General features: G+C 49.2%; 6 protein-coding genes across 7 annotated transcripts; 5 read left to right on the forward strand and 1 right to left on the reverse strand.

Moving 5' to 3' along the window:
• Window positions 1-2557: 2557 nt before the first annotated feature.
• FOXG_19223 (uncharacterized protein) lies at window positions 2558-3742 on the forward strand (the record flags this gene model as incomplete). Its single annotated transcript, XM_018399423.1, has 2 exons — window positions 2558-3109; window positions 3201-3742. Exon 2 carries the CDS (start codon window positions 3593-3595, stop codon window positions 3740-3742), a length of 150 nt encoding a protein of 49 aa, XP_018242125.1. The 5' UTR covers window positions 2558-3109; window positions 3201-3592.
• Window positions 3743-3858: 116 nt separating this feature from the next.
• Window positions 3859-4311, forward strand: FOXG_19224 (uncharacterized protein; the record flags this gene model as incomplete). The annotated part of the gene is made up of 1 exon (XM_018399424.1): window positions 3859-4311. The coding sequence occupies one exon, from the start codon at window positions 3859-3861 to the stop codon at window positions 4165-4167; it is 309 nt and encodes a 102-aa protein (XP_018242126.1). The 3' UTR covers window positions 4168-4311.
• A 1417-nt stretch (window positions 4312-5728) lies between these two features.
• On the forward strand, window positions 5729-7236 carry FOXG_06329 (uncharacterized protein). The gene is made up of 2 exons (XM_018384950.1): window positions 5729-6644; window positions 6695-7236. The coding sequence occupies exons 1-2, from the start codon at window positions 6387-6389 to the stop codon at window positions 7034-7036; spliced, it is 600 nt and encodes a 199-aa protein (XP_018242127.1). The 5' UTR covers window positions 5729-6386; the 3' UTR covers window positions 7037-7236.
• Window positions 7237-7582: 346 nt separating this feature from the next.
• FOXG_06330 (uncharacterized protein) lies at window positions 7583-9915 on the forward strand. The gene is made up of 4 exons (XM_018384951.1): window positions 7583-7653; window positions 7730-8258; window positions 8313-8763; window positions 8813-9915. Exons 2-4 carry the CDS (start codon window positions 7946-7948, stop codon window positions 9666-9668), a joined length of 1620 nt encoding a protein of 539 aa, XP_018242128.1. The 5' UTR covers window positions 7583-7653; window positions 7730-7945; the 3' UTR covers window positions 9669-9915.
• A 2542-nt stretch (window positions 9916-12457) lies between these two features.
• FOXG_06331 (uncharacterized protein) lies at window positions 12458-16108 on the forward strand. The gene is made up of 3 exons (XM_018384952.1): window positions 12458-13249; window positions 13346-14916; window positions 14969-16108. The coding sequence occupies exons 1-3, from the start codon at window positions 13126-13128 to the stop codon at window positions 15506-15508; spliced, it is 2235 nt and encodes a 744-aa protein (XP_018242129.1). The 5' UTR covers window positions 12458-13125; the 3' UTR covers window positions 15509-16108.
• Window positions 16083-17982, reverse strand: FOXG_06332 (uncharacterized protein). 2 transcript variants are annotated; one of them, XM_018384954.1, is made up of 2 exons: window positions 17967-17982; window positions 16083-17621 (listed from the first exon to the last, which is right to left on the reverse strand). In XM_018384954.1, the coding sequence occupies exon 2, from the start codon at window positions 17501-17503 to the stop codon at window positions 16448-16450; it is 1056 nt and encodes a 351-aa protein (XP_018242131.1). In that variant the 5' UTR covers window positions 17504-17621; window positions 17967-17982; the 3' UTR covers window positions 16083-16447. The 2 variants fall into 2 exon arrangements, with proteins under 2 accessions (XP_018242131.1, XP_018242130.1); XM_018384953.1 differs by lacking the exon at window positions 17967-17982 and adding an exon at window positions 17712-17928.
• Window positions 17983-18815: the final 833 nt, after the last annotated feature.

Below are 18815 nucleotides of genomic sequence, written 5' to 3' on the forward strand. Positions count from 1 at the left end.
ACAGAATATGAGACTTGGGGATGTGAGAAACTGTATCGAAAGCCATGAAACCACCATCTAGCAGCTGTGCCAAGAAGCAATTGATTGAACGGGAAGTGTTGCCGTACAGCAAATAGGTGTCTGGGGACTGGCAATGTTTCCAGGGATCCTGTCCTTCGGAGGTAGTGGCTGAGAAGATTTTGAGTTCACGGAAAGCGGAGTTGCAGCTGAAATGACGGAGGCCTGGACGGCAGAGGGGCCAGGGCCCAAAACCGATGTTAGTGATTTGGTGAATGGGCATCATGCTTGGTTGGGCATAAACCCGTCGACGACAACATGATTCGGTGATTGCGAGAGCAGCGGCTCCGAGGGTATGGCTAATAACTGGCACATCACACCCACTTTCGAACCTCGCTGCAGAAAAAGACGGGCTGGCGTGAGCCTTTCTTGCCCCCTTGTGGCGATAAGGTGGGTGTAAGTCAGACAGACAGGGTGCGCTGTACGGAGATCATTGCTGAGCCACGCGCTCATAAACACGCATCCTTGAAATTCAGTCGCTTGAGAACATGAGGATATGAAAGTATCAAGCCCTCCCAACCCAACCCAACCCAGGGCACAGAATTACGTGTGAGCACAGCACTATTCCGGCGCCGGCGGCGGAGAGGCATTAGACTTACTTGCATCCTCCATATGTTCTGCGATCGTGTTTGTCTGTGATCGTAGAGGCTAGCATCTTGAAATTAGTCTGCTGACAGGCATCTCCTTTCAACTAGGACATCTAACAAGAGCCGTGGGAACCAAGACCCCCAGGGTGACACCATTCCCCAGCTACCATTAAAGGCTAAGCTTTGTTGGAGGTGTTGCCAGGCGCCGTTCTTTTCTTTTTTCGAAATAGAACAAGGGCCTTCTGAGGAGAGTTAGGAGATCAGGATGTGAAGCCATGGATGCCGCTAGCGATGCACGGTCGCTCATGTCTAGGGAACCGAAAATGGAACGACAAGGCCAGTCTCCAAAAAGCAGATCCATCAAACAAAATGGAGGAGTACGTATCGTCCGGCCGTTTAAGGCGTTGTCTGGTGGCTCAACACTATCCCCAGTGCTGTTACGAGATCACGGTTGGATTCCATGGCGTATGACTGGGACCGCAACGGTCGAGAATGAGATCAATAGGCGGTGATGCAAATTCGAATGGCAACACTAGAACAGAGATGGCCCAACCACAGCTCGAGGACCGTATTGCACAGTACAGTGCCTAACGCGACGGGCGCAAATACAGAGAACGTAATGGCATTATCGAAATGGCCGGGATCAATCAAGGGAGACAGATCGTGAGCCTAGAACGAACCAAGCGGATCATGATCATACTGTAATAGGCACGTCTATGCGATGTAACATGCTGGAACTTTTTAGCTATACCGATTGATTCGTATGAAAGAAAAAAGCATCTGAGCAGTCATTTGCTTGGGTGGAAGCAACAGCCAAGCTTGGTAAGTCCAGCAGGACAAGGGACATTTGCGCAGGAGAGCGCACCGCTCATCTTTGGACTAGGTACTTACAGAATGAGATTGGATGCTATGATTGAGTTGGCTGTGCCATAATGACTAGACGATGTCGCGATATGACGCAGTGTGTTTTGCACCCACCGCGATAAACTCGGACCTGGGGCTTGGGCTGGCAAAGATATCGTCATGTGCCTGCCATTCCCCAAATTTGGGTGAGCCCCCCCTAAATCTCGATCTTCGCCAGGGAAGAAGACCCCAAGGCTGTTCCAAGGGTTTGGAACTCAACGTCGAGATGTGGCTGAGGGGCTCAAGTCCAGACCCCGTCCCCACCTCGGCAAATGCCGACCGTTGAGGGTTAGCAAAACTGGCCAGTTTTATACAAACTAGGTAACGAGACAAACAATTACAAGAACTGTTAGTCGCCAACAGACTTTTGTTACCACTGTAGTAAATATCAAAAGCCGTTATCTAAGTATCAGATCGAATCTACTCTGGTCCCTAGGGAAATCCCAGGTTAGACAACTTTCTACAAAGCAGACTGTGTATAACCTTGAAAACCAATCATTGTTGGCCGATATAATTCGGTTTACCGAAATACACATCCATGCCTCGGCAGTCACTTCATCACCATCTTTAGAACTCGTATGATAATACACATTATTCTCGCTTAATGTCCCTACGTCTAGCTATTCTCACCGTATATGATGTGTCACTTACATGTTTCAATGGGGGCTGCAGCAGGCCGTACAAGCATGAGTCCCAGCGCCACGGTCGTGGTAGCGGGTGTACCGGACATCAACCCGGTTTCCAGACCGACTATAAAAAATTATTCAAGCTGCACCACAGTCACACCCATTTACAAGGGGGAAGAGGATACTCTTACCATCCTTGTATTGTCCTCCGACGACCCGGCCGAGAAAGCTGCAAGTACGGAATAATATTGGTCAGAAACAAGAAACAGGAGAAGCATTGACTCGAAAATACGCAGTCTTGGCGACTTTAATGGTGAATAGAGCTTTAGCAACAAGGAAATGGCTCACTCACTAATATCTTTGTAATCTTGTCTTGACTCTTGATTCCCACTGATTTCTATGGTCCCGACCCGTTGTTGCCCGTCGCGGTCACGGAGCTGCCGTTGAGAGTGGGTCTGCCCTGCGCCCCTCCTCCCGCCGGAGATCCACTTCAACTACCTATTCGGACTCTCCTTCTTTTCCGCGCGCTGCCTTCAATTCTCCCTCATCTCTAAATTACTCAGCCCTCCATATCTCCCTGCGGCTCTTTGTTTGGTTTCCCTATTCTGCAAAACATCCGAGGCTGGCGTCTCGGATCACAAAACTAATAAGCAATTCACAACCATCAAAACCAAGGCCCCTCCCAATCAGAGGTCGTCGAGTCAGTTCGGACGGATACTAGGTGCGAAACCCAGTACCGACTCAAGCTTATGCACCAGATCGACCACCATAAGGTCCCTAGACAGCTGAATTGTCGGCCCGTCCTTGCAAGTCCTCGGGAATTTTTTTCAACGCATGTGCATACGTAGCATCCACGTCACATTCGCGATTCAGGTGGTTATGGGGGGGAAACGTGGTTGTTCCATGGCAGCTTCGCCGATGATGCCTGAGAGACAGGTATCTAACATGCGGCAGCTTGGGTTGCACAATACCGCTTCTTTCAGCCACTCTCTATCCCTGTATATCTTTCACTTTCTGACTCGAGCAGGCTGAGGAAATTTCTGTTGCTACGGACTAGGTATCGTGTACTTTTACGATTTCCGCGGATAGTAGTTGCATCTCAAAGGCTATCTCACCCCTACCTACCATCGATCGAGTCATGACTCCCTGCATCATGGCGCCCTACCAGCTTGTCAACCACGTGCTTAGTCGTTTGAGGTATACCTCATCTCGGAGCACTGTCTCAAACTCGTCTCTCATATTCAGCATAATTGTCTCGTCAGTGGGTGCTTTGGTGTAGTGAAGTCGCAGTCTGGCTGCTCGAAACCCTTCCATGGCTTGTTCAAGTTTTTCTCCTGCTCGAGTCAGCAATCTTGCTTTGAGGCACCGCGCACAGAGATTCGGGATCCTGCCCTGGTCTGGTAGTGTCCTTGGTAGCAGATGAAGTCCTTCCCTAGTCAGGGGTCTCACTGGAACTCTATGCCCACACCCGGGATAGATGAGATCGACTCGGCAGAACGGGCAAGTGCCCTGATTCTCGAACCACCCTTCGAGGCACTGCAAGCAAGCAGCATGACCACATGGCATTAGACTAAATGTACTTTCGTCAAGCGGCTCTGCATCTGGTTTGATCTGACAGTTCGCCTGATGGCATATCTGACATTTGACTTCTATTGGTTCGTCAATTAGGAATGTAACTTTGGGGAATGGAAAAAAGGACTCTTTCGGGTCGTATCGTCTATGGGGCTGAAACCATGATGAGAATCGCGGCAGAGTCTTCGTCTTCTTCCATGACCCACAGCCTAATGTTCCATTTGCGTTCTGGTGTTGGGGAGCCGGGGAAGTTTTACTGGCTCGGGTTCTCAAGTACCTCTTTTGAGGCTGTTGTTGGCGATCGGGATACATCGGTTATGGAATTTTGCATGCGTCTCGTTGATTGTGCTGTTGTCTATTCAGTTGTGCTACTCTTGCTGTTGTGTCATGCTGTTGGTAAACACCCAGCGATTAGTTGCTAATAAGCAATTCTAGGCATAAAGACAAACTCTGATAACGAAGTAAGTACAAAGGTTCCCGGCACTGTTCAGCCCATTGACGGCTGGAACAACCAATATTCCCTTCACTTTAGGTGTTCAGTAGTGTACGGTTGTGTTCTTCAATGTTCTAGCCCATTGTTTATTGAACATTACGTTACGTTCTACTGTACTACCTTTGTTCCTTATTACTACGTAGTATAGTGAGTATGCGATGTTCTAGACTCCATTGATGACATGCATGCCCTAGGGATGAACCGTCAAAACGTTCAAAGACACCATGGCCTCCGTGGCCTTGTTCAGGTACGATAGCCGGTGACAGCAGCTAGTGCGTGGCTTGATCTCTTGACCACTTTATCTGTAGATCTTTTGGATGCTGAATCGAAAGTCGCATGTCGTTCGTGTTTCACGTGAGAATCTTGGCCCCAGTCTATACAAGGTCGAGACCCAAACCATATATCTTAGCTGTTCGCGGATCACAATATTGATTCTTCTAGGTGTGGTAGGAGACTCGCGAGGCACGCTGCGAAACGATGTTTCTTCATCCTTGCCCCCCTTGATTTGCCATTGCAGCTCAGCCTCAGGCCGTAGAGTATGTATGTGGGGATACTGGGGAAATTTGATGACATGCCACAATAGCTGATTCTTTCCTGTTACCGAAATTCCTGCATCAACTTGATTATTTGTTGATATTAAACCCCATATCATTTGCGTCCGTGGGGATGACACAGGTGTCACTCGACATCACGATCAGGTTTAGGGCTCAATTTGCTTTGCAGATCATAACGTCGATCTAATAAAAGTCCGTTCATGATTACATTGGGCCAAAGTTAAAGGTGCGGTTCAGCCCCATCATCAATTCCCGGGATCTAGACTGGCGTCGATGGATCCGTCCCTTTACGATGTCCGAGCTAGTCATTCTCGGCCGAGGACGCCGAGTCCCCGACCACTCGTTTCGGGTTTACGGCCAGGTTTGGCCATAGCTTCCGAAAATGCCCAGCGACCGGAGAAGGTTAATTCTTTGTCGGACCGCTGAACACTCGGACCCGGAATCATTGTGGAGCATTCCGGTTTTTAACACCGGTATTCCGGGACCCCGGAAGTGATATCGGGAGATGGGGCACGAGCTGAGTCAGTCAGTACACCAACCTGGAGTATGTATAGAGTACATTACACCGTTACTTGGCGAAAACAAGCTTCATGATATGGGAAAATAGTTAAGCCATAGAACTATCACAGTTCTCGTTGATGACATAGTACGTGCCTGCATTGCCAACTAACTAATGCACATACCATCGTTTCACTAACGAACGTTGAAAAGTTACCAGAGTCATGAGAAGGCCTTGATGCCTGCCCTGCAGGGCAAAAGTTCGTTCTTTGCTAAACCTCTGTACTATACAAAGGGAGATAAGCATCCCACATATCAGCATACTACGTCGTAAACGACGCGCGTAGGGCGGTGAATGGAACCCATGTTACCTTACGAGATCAGCAACAAGGATAGATGCACCGTCTCAGCCGTTTGCAACATTCACCTCGTCCTAGACTGACGGTCTCGGCTGTGCTCCACAGCTTTATTTAATGGCATGTGTCTGAACTATCGTCCGAGACCGAAGAAACATTCCATTGACACTATTGACACCATTGACACCATTAAACTATTGTCTTATCTTGCAACAGAGTTCTAGACCCGAACCCTTGTCAATTTGGAGGATCACGCATGTTGTAAGTCAACTTCGACGAACGTGCAGATTTCAGGCTGCATACTGGAGCTCTAGGGTAAGCCATCATCCCTGTGCTTCTGGTTGCCGGGGTTGCACAAGTAAACAGGGCTCTCGATGGAACAAATAACCGACCTCAACGCACAAACCAGTGAATCTTTCGTGATGGAGAGTCCCTGCATCTCCTTGATCTCCCCTTGGTCAAAACCTGATCTTGGCGTCTCTGTTAGGCAATCAGAATACAGAGTATCGGCTGGCCCATGTCAGAAGTAACACGGAAAAATTGCCTTGATGTTTGGGGCTGCTGGGCAACAGGCGACTCTTGGCCTGACGTTGAATCTTTTTTATCAGGCTTGCTCGTAGCGGTCAACTTCTCAGATACTGATAAACTCCAACTTGCCTATCGTGCTTATTGATCCTCATCCGCTCGTACTCTTAACACCACGCATCACTAAGTATTACAGCACCACTCTACGACCGAGAATGCCTTCGCTCAAGACGTTGTTCGCCTCAGCCATTTTGGCTTACCTGGCCAGCGCCAAGACTATTAAAATCACAGCTACCAGCGACGACAAGTTCGACCCTGAGGAGGTTGAGGCTGAGAAGGGTGATGTCCTCGAATTCCACTTCGAGCCCAAGAACCACAGCGTCGTTGCTGGCGATTACCGATACCCTTGCTCTCCTCTCGATATGGGCACTGGCTTCTTCTCCGGTTTCTTTCCCACTGACAATGGATCTGCCGTAAGCTGCGACTCCTCGGGCCATCTTTGCGATTTCTAACACGTCTCTAGGACAAGATATTCAAGGTCACCGTCAATGACACTGACCCTACGCCTTTCTATTCCTCCCAGGGCAAAGAATGCGCCTCGGGTATGGTCGGTATCATCAACGCCGACTCCAACAAGACTCTCTCCGACTACAAGAAGCGTGCATCGGAGCTAAGCTCTGGAGTCAACCCTGGCAAGAAGCCATTTGGTGGCGAGTTGGTGGACGCTGATGACGCCGATTCAGATAGCGACAGCAGCTCCGGAAAGTCCAAGGATGGTAAGAACGACGACAATGCTGCTGGCGTCCTTGGTGCTCCTCTCGCTGGTCTGGTCGCTGTCGTTGGTCTTGCTGTTATTATGGCCTAGGCAGAGAAGTCGATGGCATGTTTGGAGAGATGCGACATGATATCCACGGAATCGTCTGGGAACTGTGTTTAAAACAGCGGGAGTAATTTGAATATATTATTTACTAGACCATAATACCTGTGAGCCCGTACATCGAAGCTTGTATCTACCAGGCAATGAATCGATCACTGGGTCAAAGTACTTCTTCGACCGATGCATAACCTCGAACCCCGTCACTCGCCAGGTTTCAAATATCTAATCTTATAGTAATAACCATATGCGTGTTTTGGATGCCGACTTGCCATTACTATCGAGTCACTTACCTTGGTCGGAGATGGTTCTCCGAATCGTGGTCAGAGGAGTTTGGAACCATCTCGCAACATCCAAGGGGTTCTGACCTGCGCACTAGGATTCATAATTGCTGATGCTTTGCCTTCGGAGTTGAATCGGCATCTTGATTATAAACCCCGAGAGCATAGCAACCGGGCCGGTCTTCAAATGAATAATTACGCTCGAATATAGCGTTTAGAAAGAGCTGACAAAGAGCTTAAACCTAGAGGTTTGAGTCTGCAGTGTTGGCGATATATCATGTGAAATTGTGAACAGCTGACTGTTGAAGTCTGAGTCGAGCATCTAGGGTAAGCTACTGAAAACCATCAAGTAACGTGTGTTAGTGAGCCTCGGCAAGCTGACACAAGACTGCTTAATTGAAAGTACCTCCGGGAATATCGGTAGCCTTCGGGTCACGGATGGAATACCAGTACCGGGAACCAATTCTAAACCCGGCCCACACTATCGTCACTTGAATACCGGATTCGCAACTCCCCTCCATGATTAACTCTCTCATATTACAAACTTATTTCCGTAAACTCACCAGCGACCGATCGCAAACGAAACCGCCTCGATTCTTGCGACATATATGCGATCAAAATGCGCGGCGCGCTGAGGTGTAGTGCCACTGTTCGCCATCCTCGATTGTTACGGCCATTGGCGGATGGCGGCAGATTTGCGAGGACGCTTCGGACGAGCGCAACACCGCAGGCCTTGAGAACAGGCTTATATTACCGGCAATCACAGCAAGCCCTTACGATCCAAGGCGCCAACCTATCGACGTCATGTTTAAATCGATCGCGATCGATGGCAACAGTAGTCGATGCTGAACCTGTACACGGCGGAGGTCCAATTCCAGAGTATGACAGAAGAGTACAGGCGGGCAGATTGCGAAACGATGAACACCAAAGAGGTGAGGATGTCGGAATCCAGTCAGGAACGTAAGCAAGTACTGACAAGAGAGAAGGGATCATACAGAATTTTCAAAACTTATATCATGAGTTAGAGAAGTATGACGCCCCGCCTGTCCAGCACCCCAGCATCGAATCCCTCAAGCCCTCGAAGAAGTCAATATTCTCGTCGCTTTTCGGCGCAGGCGGCAGCAGGTCGGCTACTGGGGACATCCCTAACAACCTTCCGAGGGGCTTGTATCTCTATGGTGACGTGGGTTGTGGCAAGACCATGTTGATGGATCTGTTATACGAAACTCTGCCTCCATCTGTCAAGTCAAAAAGTCGAATTCATTTCAACAACTTCATGCAAGATGTACATAAGCGGCTTCATAGATTCAAAATGGAGCATGGAAACGACATTGACGGGGTACCATATATCGCGGCCGACATTGCTCAGCAGGCAAATGTGCTCTGTTTCGATGAATTCCAGTGCACAGATGTAGCAGATGCAATGATTTTGAGACGGTGGGTGCACTTTATTACTTCAAACTCGCTCAATGCTGACCGTATACAGACTGCTTGAATCTCTCATGGCAAACGGTGTGGTCCTGGTAACAACTTCCAACAGACACCCCGACGAGCTGTACAAGAACGGTGTCCAGCGAGAGTCATTCATCCCCGCCATCGAACTTCTCAAGAATCGCTTGCATGTCATAAATCTCGACTCGCCAACCGATTATCGAAAGATCCCTCGACCTCCATCTGGTGTATATCACACGTCACTCGACAGCCATGCGCATGCGCACGCAGAGAAATGGTTTCGGTTCCTCGGCGATCCTGAACAGCCTGAACCTCGACCCGAAACGCAAAAGGTCTGGGGTCGTGAGATTTATGTTCCTCGAGTCAGCGGACGAGCGGCATGGTTCACCTTCGACGAATTGATTCGACAACCAAAATCTGCCGCCGATTTCATTGAGCTGGTTCGGGCTTACGAGGCATTCATTGTAACCGATATTCCCGCAATGACTCACCAGCAGCGAGATCTCGCGCGTCGCTTCATCACATTCATCGATGTCGTGTATGAGGGCAACGCCAAGCTTGTCCTTACCACAGAAAAGCCCCTCTCAGAACTCTTTGTCTCCCGAGATGAGATCGCTGAAAGCCTCATGAATCAGGGCGTGAAGCACGAGCACGCGGAGGATGCTGCTGCCAACCATGACCTGGTACACAGCGTTGACAAGCTCAAAGACTCAAATCTCTTTGCTAGTTCTGAGGAAGCATTCGCATTTGCTCGTGCGCTAAGTCGACTGCGGCATATGGAGAGTAAAGAATGGGTAGAAAGGGGAATGGGTCTTGAAGCTCAAGGCGGAAAGTTGGATAAGGATAACTGGATCAAGGCGAGAAGTCGACAGATGGAAGATTCCATGTGAAGAGGAAGAGGAAGAGGCGAAGCTGGATTGTGGGAGATGCATTATATACCCGGAGCATTGACTCAACATAGCGAGCGTTTGCCTGGTCTTGTACTTATAACTGTATGATGACGCCTGTTGAACCGAGCAGTTTGGATTCACACATGAGCATGTTTGCCTTCTATATATAGAGATATATGATGATGCCTGAATAGAAAATTCCGCGGAAGGTTATTGGTGTTTTTATCGCTTCCTATGGTGACTCCCCAAAGCGAGATCGCCATGTCGGACGTCGCGGCTTGAGAACTCATCGGCTGAAATGGGTAGAGTTCAAGAACATATTTAGGAAGCTCAACGGCGTACTCATGAGCGAATCGTAACTTGACTAACTTGGAAGTGTTTCGGTAACTCGCCTCATGAATTGGGGATCCAGTTATCCATTACCTTACTCGGTGGTGTGATTCCACCTTAAACAGATGTGTTGAGGAGGCCACTTCGAGCTTCGACTGATGATTGCAGAGATTCCCCTCCCTTAGGTGTTACGCTCCTATAGGGAATGCAGTTTTAATGGTCTGCAACGAATCTCAGGCCCTTGTGATGTTAAAAGTGTTCAAGGGACAAACGGAACCCCCATTAACACTGAGACAAATTCAAAGCCATGCAGGAATGTCATGTCTCAGACAATGGTGATCATAATCCCTGAAAATCAATTGTCTCTGACCAGCCACACTTACAATTTTGAGTAACGATAGAAAGGACGAAAACAGGCTATCCTGCGAAATTTCAACCTTCTCAGAGGTAGCCAGCACTGTTATCAGCAGGTGATCGATACACCAAGGATCTCGAAACAGAGCCGAAATGACTCTTATGGCTTTTACTTAGCCAGTATCTACTCTCTACGGAGTCCTTGTGAATTTGATTAGATACCCAGGAACCCAGTGAGGTATCACAGGGAAAGCCTTGTCTCATCGACTGCGGAGCACCGGCGCCTGTAGCTGAAGCTGGGGAAAAGCGTCGAGTAAATTTAAACAACAGGCCATATCCACAACAACAATGGATCTGACATCGATATCATTTGTTTGCCAACCGAGACAGAGGGACCGAGGCTGAACATGAAACAGTGACGTTGTTACGATGTGACTAAAGATTAATTAAAATCCCTGTATTTGGAGATTGAAAATGCTCATTCTAGACCAGATTGTGAACCATTTTGTGTTTTTATGCAATGATGCTGTGCAAGGCATATTTGCCAAACTTCGCTAATCATTTCGAGAATCGATTGCTGCACGAAATGCTTTCTCATCTCGGCATGACAAGGGTGGGTTCCAATCGATGGATGGATGGACACATTGAAAGAGCACAGATCAAGCACAGACTCGACTCCATCTGTCGTTTCAACCCATATAAAGTCAATGCGTCAGTTAAGCGGTCAAAGTGGCGCAAACAAAGGAGGAGTTTGTTTCTTCTGATCTCGCGGAAATGGGCAGTCGAATCAATGGAATCAGCATAATTGCTAGTGAGAGCCCTAGATTCAATATCCTGCCGAAGAAATTGAGCCACTCATTCAAATAGGACGAAAAAGACCTCACTGATTCCTATTATCGAATCAAAGCTTTTGGTGGGATCATTTGTTAGTTGGCCGAGATGTAAACACAGCACTGTATGTGCAAATATGGATGGATTTTCTCTTCTTGTATCGCTTCAACAGACACGGTAAGCAGCTAAGGGCAGGAAGCCGATCACAAAATGAAAACGTTGACCGAAGGCAAATTCGATAGACTAACATTCTTAAGTGAATCGGTCGATATTCGTTGTTGGATCCATGGAAAAGGAGAGGATGAGAGTGTGAGTGGGTGTGGGATAATCTTAATGAAATCGGACTATTCTCTAATTTGGATTGGAAGACACTGGAGCTGGGAGCTGTTGCAGCCACGCTGCACAGGGGTCGATTGGATAAAGCCATTACGGATTGGCCGGCGCCTCAACGGTTCCTGGCTAAACAGATTCAGCGGGTCTGCGCCAACCAATCATACGACTTATGTACCTGACGCCTGGCGTCAGTGGCCCAAGCCACCCCTGATACTTGACCCCCGCCAACGCGCTATCCCTGGCTATTGTGAACCTCCTCAGTCCTCACAAATCAGCAAGGATCGGCCTTGAAGACTCCCACCTCGGTTCTTCTCTTCTCGGCAAATCATAAGTCACTCGGTTTCCTTGGCCGCATGCTTCTCTGCTGATCATCATTAATGCACGGCGCCTCATGAATAAAATGAGTGGGAATCAGGACCCTGTCTCATCCGTTAGTGGGCCTGATAGCAGTCACTGTCGTGATGGTCATGGTGATACGGGCGACACAACTGAGATGGCTGCACAAGTGGCAGGTTAAATTTGGAATACGATATGCCTAATCTAGTGTCGTGTGATGTACCATGATGTGTATCTTGCAATGTAGCTTTATGCAAGCTCATCTACGTACCTTATTTTGTGTGGCGCATGTCTGTTCAACAACTCACAAATGGAGGCAATTGTCATTCTACCGAGGACTAAGGACAATCTGACTTGTACCACCGTGTACTGTAAAGCCGGTCAAAGATGAAACATCAAATAAAATTGGCCTATCTTGAGACTGAACATCGCACAGAGAATACCACAAAGTACATGGCCAGAGCCCTGTCACTGCCAGGTTCAGCTCTGCTACCCGCTAGGATTACTTTAGCTTGGGGGCTCGGTTGGCCCTATCAAACATTAGTAGGTCCTGGAATTCAATGGGAAGTCCGGGGACCTTGCTCGGTAACCTTGTATTTGGCAAGTGCCTCCACTGAGCTGCTCCTGGCCCTTCCCCATCTCCTCATCTCACGACCATATCCTCGTCCAGGGCCTCTTCCGCCCACTGTCTTTTCTTCTCTCCACCACCATTCTTTTACACTCTTTCAACCTTGAAATCGTTCACTCGTTTTCAGAACTGTTTCTTTGCACGGTCACCTTGCTTTGGCTATTCCCCGTGTTGAGTTCAGTTTGTCCATTCGTTTCAACCCCTGGCGCGTTTTTGCAAGACTGCTGCCGTGCGCTGTTTGTTTATCAGAGCGATATTCATATCCATCGCTTTCTTTCAACATTTAACTCTGGTTTGGCAGCTGGTCCAACAACATCCATATTTCACGTTGTAACTAGCAGTTGAACTTGCGAATTCACATCACCCTCGTTACCGACACACTCCCCCCACCGTTCTCGTCTGAGACATCGCCGCCGCCGCCCGTATAAGGACATCAGTCTCGAGACCCCTAAGGGACACATTCTTTATTCCCGCCCTCTATTGCAACGCCCTTCATTCCAGTCGACCTGACAACCAGCCCCGCCAATTTTGTCTTCCACGACGATATATTTCACCAAAACGACAGACTTCGAATTGTGATCTTTGCGCGATCTCGTCATCTGAATTTGTTGCCGCAATACCTAATCCCCCGAAACTCCAGCAAACATGCATCTCCGGCATCTGCAAGTACACCGGAGGGCCGACGGGCTTTTTGGGTTTGGTAACATTGCTCATGAGATCGACGTCTCATCCGACGGCTCAAAGCGCCATGTACAAAAGAGACAACCACGTAAGTTTTGCATTTCTTCGAGTACACCAAATTGGCCTCCCGAATTGCGATATCAGTTTTGACCAGTGAATTGTGTACCAACTAACACAATCGTAGAAGAAATAAGGACTGTCTTCAAGACAATGGAAGCTACTTTCGAAGGGAAGATTGGTGGCTACAAAACAGTAGGCCATGAGCCTAAACCAACGGGCTCCTCAAATGACGACGACGAGAGAGACTCGAAGAAGGAGGCCGAAGAAAAGAAGAAGGAAGAGGCTGAAGAGAAAAAGAAGGAAGCCGAAGAAGCTAAGGAAAAGGCAAAAGAACAGGCGGAGAAGGAGGAAGAAGCAGCGAAGAAAAAGGCTGCCGAAGACAAGGCGAAACAGGAAAAGGCGGAGGAAGAGAAGGCAAAGGCAGAAGAGGCTGCCAAGAAGAAGGCTGCCGAGGATGCCAAGTCTCGCAGCAAATCCGAGGATGACGATGCGAAGGAGAGCTCAACAGCTAAACCGACCAGAACTCGCGCCCAAATTACCACTAGTAACGACCCATCGAGCGTCCCCTCCGTTATTAGCGATCCCACTGGCAGTCAATCTATCGAATCCATTCTCGCCAAAGCCACCGGCTCAGCTTCTGCTTCCACAACCATCGATGAAGTTGCCGACATGTCTGGAGCCTCAAGTCTACCTAGCTCCAGCTCCAGTGCTGCGCCAGAAGCTAGTGGTGGTACCAGCGCAGGAACCAAGGCTGGAATCGCGTTTGGTGTTCTTGGCGGATTACTTGCCATGGGCTTGCTTGTCTACTTTATCTTCACTAAACGCCGAAAGCAGGCTGAGATGGAAAGACTCGAGAATGATGATGATGAGAAGCTTCATGGCCCGATGGCTGGTAACGGTGGCCCTCCTATGGTTGCCGCAGCTGCTGTGCGTCGTTCTATGTCTCCCGAGCCCATTGAAACTGCCTCTATCCGCACTGATGCAAAGGCTCCCCGTGTTAGTCTCCGACCCGTCACCCAATTCCTTCCCAACTGGAACGGCCTTGAAAAGGAGAAGCGTGCGAGCAAAGGTGCAGGTTTAGCTCTTGCTGTACCCGCTGCCGCTTCTTCGCCTGCTACTGGTCCCTTGTCTCCTCGAGCCGTTGGAGGCAGTGCCTGGGAGCGTCCAACAACAGCTCAAAGCGTCGATCCTGCTAACCCCTTCGGCACACAGGCCGAGCGTGTTCCATCTCCCGTTCAGGAAGAGACTGCTTCTGCGCTGAGGGCTTCTCCCAGCCCCATGTCGGAAAAATCGACCATGGCTGTTGCTGCCGCCATCGCTCCAGTCTCACCTCAATCACCTTCTTCTCCCCAGGGACCCCTCACCGCCAATGGACCTGCAGTTGCCGCTATTGTCGCTCGTAAGACTTCGATTCGCAAGGCTGGAGGCCCTCAGCAACTTGACCTGACCCTTCCGAATGCCCCTATGGCAGCTGTTCCCGCTAGTCCCGCTGGTACTGAGTACAGTAGCTCTTCCGCTCCTTCTGGAGGTCCCGACAGTCCTTCTGCAGGCGCTGCGGCCATTGCTGCTGCTGGTGGACCCGCAAATTCGGCCGTTCACCGCGTGCAGCTTGACTTCAAGCCCACTATGGACGATGAATTGGAACTCAGAGCTGGTGACCTTGTGCGACTCCTTCACGAGTACGATGATGGCTGGGTAAGTTTATACAATCCAATTCACGCTTCAGCCCAATCTAACTTTTCTCCAGGCTCTCTGCATCCGACTTGACCGTTCTCGACAGGGTGTTGTTCCTCGAACCTGCCTGTCAACTCGTCCTGTGAAGCCCCGCCCTGCTCAAGGCGGCCCTCGCCCAGGCCCTCCTGTTAAAGCTGGTGGGCCTCCCCGAGGACCTGGACCTAATCAACCTCAAGGACAACGACCTATGACCCCTCAAGGAAACTTTGGTCAAGCTCGACCTGCCTCACCTGCCGGTCCTAATCCTAATGGCGGTCGTCCTCAATCACCAATGGGACCTCCCGGCCGTCCTCAAGGACGTCCGATGAGCCCAGGACCTCGAGCGCAGTCACCCGGTCCCCGTACTGGACCGCCCAGTGGCGGATCCATGAGTCCTGGACCTCGTTCTCAGTCACCTGGGCCTGCTGGTGGCCGTTCACAAAGCCCGAGCGGGATGAACCGAAGACATAACCCCCCTGGACCCAGCCCCATGAATCCTTCCCAAGATCCTCGCTCGGGGCCATCTTCTTCGGGGTCTCTTAGCAGGAAACCCGTACCTGGCCAGGCGTATTGAGCGGCTTACAGCCGTTGATGGTCCTGTATGAAACAGTATTAAAAGGAACGGCGTTCTGCGGTACCATGGAGAGACCCTGAGCATTATGGTCTGCTCACGCTTCTTTACTCTTCTGGTGGATGATTTAAATTACTTTCGAACTTCTTGTCACTCACTTGACCAATTGTTTTCTCTTTATGTGGCTACTTTCGAGCTACTTTTTCTTGTTTCACGTTCATATAAACTTCATATATCTCAGGCGGTCGTTAACCCGTCATTGTGTCATGGCATGTCATTTACGCTCATGTCAGGGTGACCTTGCGAGTGGCTATCTCAGTCATTTAGTTTGAAGGGAGACGTGTATACAGGTTACGACGTCTTGCTGCGAGATCTTCTCCTCTGATGGAAGGAGCTGCGCTAGTCGCTAATGTGTATCTACGTTTGCGTTTGTTCTTTTCGAATATTACTCCTTCCTCTGTGGCTGGTTCAAGGTCGTTGGATGGAGAGAAGAAAGGGAGCTTGCTTGGTAGCATGTCGCCATCAGCAGCTAGGAATTAAAGACTTGAGACGAAAGATAGGAAATGAAATTATTCCTCGATGACTTACTTCCATTAGTCCTGTGTACCTATCCATGCTCTATGTGTGTCTATTGTGTGACGTCTTTGGCCTTTGCATTCGCATCTCTTACGGAGCATATAACACGTGCTGAATAGCCATTATTTTAGTAACCTAGGCTTTTCTATCGAATTGTCCGCAAGACAGTAAATCCTGTACCTGAACGAAATTGACAGCCACAAACCAACGATGAAGTTTCCCCATTCTTTTCCCTCCTGTAGAGGAATGAAGAAGCAAAGCCAAGTAGTCCGAAATATCCTTTTCAAATCCTGAACGTCCTGACATGCCTAATCCTAACGCCTCGCTTCCGTCTCAGTCCAGTGCCACATGTAGGCCTTCTCCTGTTTACAAGCGCATGGCCACACGAGAGACCAACGCTGCAGGAAAGTCACCTCCCTTACGTAGTAGCTCTTTAACTTCTGGGGTATCCCGAATGTACTCAATGAAGCACACAAAGTACTCCACAATAATCTCTCGTGCAATGTCATCCTCCACAGTATTTTCGAATAGCTCCTGCGCGAGGGCCACAATGTCGGGAACATGGTATTGGTAGAAGTAAAAGTAGTAGAGTATACAATGGAGGCGGCAGATGGAGAGACGGCGGAGATCTTCAACACCATACTTATCCGCCAGGATGTAGAGACGTGCGTGGCTGAGGAAGACAGGCAGATATGAGTATTTGCCTTCTTGTGTGTTCTGCAAACTAGTCACGGCCGGAGCGCCGCCGTGAATCATGGATGAGTTGTAAGGAGGACGGGCAAAGTTTCTCATTGCTTCAAACCGCTTTCCTATTGGGGTTGTTACGTCAAGCATATAACTTTGATCCGGACACCTGCGTTTGCGTCTTGATAACCCACCGTCTTCAGCCAACTGTAGAACTCCATTTTGTTGGTCGTTGTTGGACTGATAACTCTGTATAAACTCGCCAACGGCGGCTGGCAGCTTCCACTCGCAATATTCATAGGTGTAGGTGTAGGTGAAAGGGGGTCGATTACCGCCATTGCGTGTCGGCATGTGGTCTACAGTGGTGGAAGCCTCAGATGAACTTGCCTCGTCACCCGCAGGGCTGTGGTGTCCGGTTGGAGTGCCTTCAGAAGAGTCATCATCGTCGTCAAGGTCCTCGTCTTCATCAGAATCATTGTCGTCACGTATTTCCTCCGAATCCGAGCTGGTGCTGCGAGAGTCATCTGAGTCCTGCCCAGACGAGGATGCATAGCCATTCCCATCATGAGTATATGATTTGAGTGGCGAGTGGTTGCCCTCAGTGTCCAGTTCTGGTGCCGGGATAAGAACAGGTTGTGCTTCACTGTAGTCACCAGAGTAGGCGAATTTGGCGAAGCGCACAAAAGTGTCGACATCTAGGTCTGCCCATACGACGCGACCTTCTCGAGCTTCTCTCATATTTCCATTTACCAGGGCGTTTAGGACTGGCGATTGTCGGCCGATGAGTTCCTTGTGTACGTGGAACTCCTTGGCCTCTGGCCCGACAACGAAGAGAAAGGGCTTGGAAGCGAGAGATCTGGTGTAAGAGTCAGCATGCTTGGAAAGATCAAACAGAATCATCAAAGCATCATATTTAAAGTCGATAGAAATACATGCTAATACACACTCTTCGAAGTTGGCACTGACTGCTGGAACGGCAGCGCCAGATCGCGAAGCAGACATGGTGTAAGTGAGAGCCTCCTAGCCGCTAGTAAATGATCTGCGTTGTGGCTGGTAGAAGCAGGGGTGGAAAGGTAGAAATCAGGGCAAAATAAAGAGAACACAGGAAGTATTTACGCGGATGTCTCTAAAGTGAGGTTGAATGTGGGAAAAGGGAAGAGAAGATGACAATAACGGATTGAAAGCTGTTGGAAGTACATACCCTGTGCTGTAGCTTCAGCTGCCTGTCACTGCCAAGGGATCCGTTTGATACGGTACGGTAATGGAGTAAAATGTCAGGCCAAAAGTCTGGAATCACCCCGCACCCCCAACAGCACCCTCGATCTCACCGCCGGACTTCACATTGCAATTGAAATAGAGGGAATTATCGTGATAGCTTCATTTATATATCATTTTAAAGCCCTGAATCAGGAGATCAATACTTTGTATACCAACCACGCGCGCGCATACAAGCGCGAAGCCTGTTTTGGGCAGACTTCGTGAGCTTCAAAATCAGGTGGTCCGGCAAGGCCTCCCACGCTTCTTGGATCCATTTAATCAGCAATTTCCTGTGAGCCTCGCTTTTGCCTAATTTGATATATTCTGGATGAATCCTTCGTAATTTAGCTTTTAAAGCCTTCCAGATATGTTCAATTGGGTTTAAATCAGGGGAATGTGCCGGCCAATTAATTGGAATAATTCCGTGTAAAAGCAACCAATCTATTGTAGCTTTGGCGATATGCACACGGGCGTTGTCTTGCTGAAATAGCTCAAATTCATCGAGGAAAGGGAGGAGACCTTCTGTAAGAGCCTTCCTGTATGACCAGCTGGAATAACCTCCTTTTTTGGCCGCCGGATCCCTTATCATAGGGATAATATATGACCTATTAGTTCCAGCAATGGCTCCCCAGAACATGACCGACTGACAAGCCTTTCCGTGTGACTGAATGTTAACTAGGTCCTTCCTATATCTCTCATTAGGTCGGCGAAAGACCCAGCCGTCGGGGTTGTTCGGTGCATTCTGTACAGTAACTTCGTCACTGAAGCAAATCTGTACGGCAAAGTCAGTGGT

Source organism: Fusarium oxysporum, chromosome 2 (assembly GCF_000149955.1).
Source record: "Fusarium oxysporum f. sp. lycopersici 4287 chromosome 2, whole genome shotgun sequence".
In the NCBI taxonomy this organism is placed as follows: Eukaryota; Fungi; Ascomycota; class Sordariomycetes; order Hypocreales; family Nectriaceae; genus Fusarium; species Fusarium oxysporum.

What these genes read in the sequence shown, in the direction of transcription:
- FOXG_06329 (XM_018384950.1), top strand. Translation starts at nt 6,387, where the DNA reads ATGCCTTCGCTCAAGACGTTGTTCGCCTCAGCCATTTTGGCTTACCTG. An exon ending in CCACTGACAATGGATCTGCC is followed by an intron (nt 6,645 to 6,694) that starts GTAAGCTGCGAC and finishes ACACGTCTCTAG; the next exon opens with GACAAGATATTCAAGGTCAC.
- FOXG_06330 (XM_018384951.1), top strand. Translation starts at nt 7,946, where the DNA reads ATGCGCGGCGCGCTGAGGTGTAGTGCCACTGTTCGCCATCCTCGATTG. An exon ending in AAACGATGAACACCAAAGAG is followed by an intron (nt 8,259 to 8,312) that starts GTGAGGATGTCG and finishes ACAAGAGAGAAG; the next exon opens with GGATCATACAGAATTTTCAA. An exon ending in GATGCAATGATTTTGAGACG is followed by an intron (nt 8,764 to 8,812) that starts GTGGGTGCACTT and finishes GACCGTATACAG; the next exon opens with ACTGCTTGAATCTCTCATGG.
- FOXG_06331 (XM_018384952.1), top strand. Translation starts at nt 13,126, where the DNA reads ATGCATCTCCGGCATCTGCAAGTACACCGGAGGGCCGACGGGCTTTTT. An exon ending in TGTACAAAAGAGACAACCAC is followed by an intron (nt 13,250 to 13,345) that starts GTAAGTTTTGCA and finishes ACACAATCGTAG; the next exon opens with AAGAAATAAGGACTGTCTTC. An exon ending in ACGAGTACGATGATGGCTGG is followed by an intron (nt 14,917 to 14,968) that starts GTAAGTTTATAC and finishes ACTTTTCTCCAG; the next exon opens with GCTCTCTGCATCCGACTTGA.
- FOXG_06332 (XM_018384953.1), bottom strand. Translation starts at nt 17,767, where the DNA reads ATGTCTGCTTCGCGATCTGGCGCTGCCGTTCCAGCAGTCAGTGCCAAC. An exon ending in GTCAGTGCCAACTTCGAAGA is followed by an intron (nt 17,622 to 17,711) that starts GTGTGTATTAGC and finishes CTCTTACACCAG; the next exon opens with ATCTCTCGCTTCCAAGCCCT.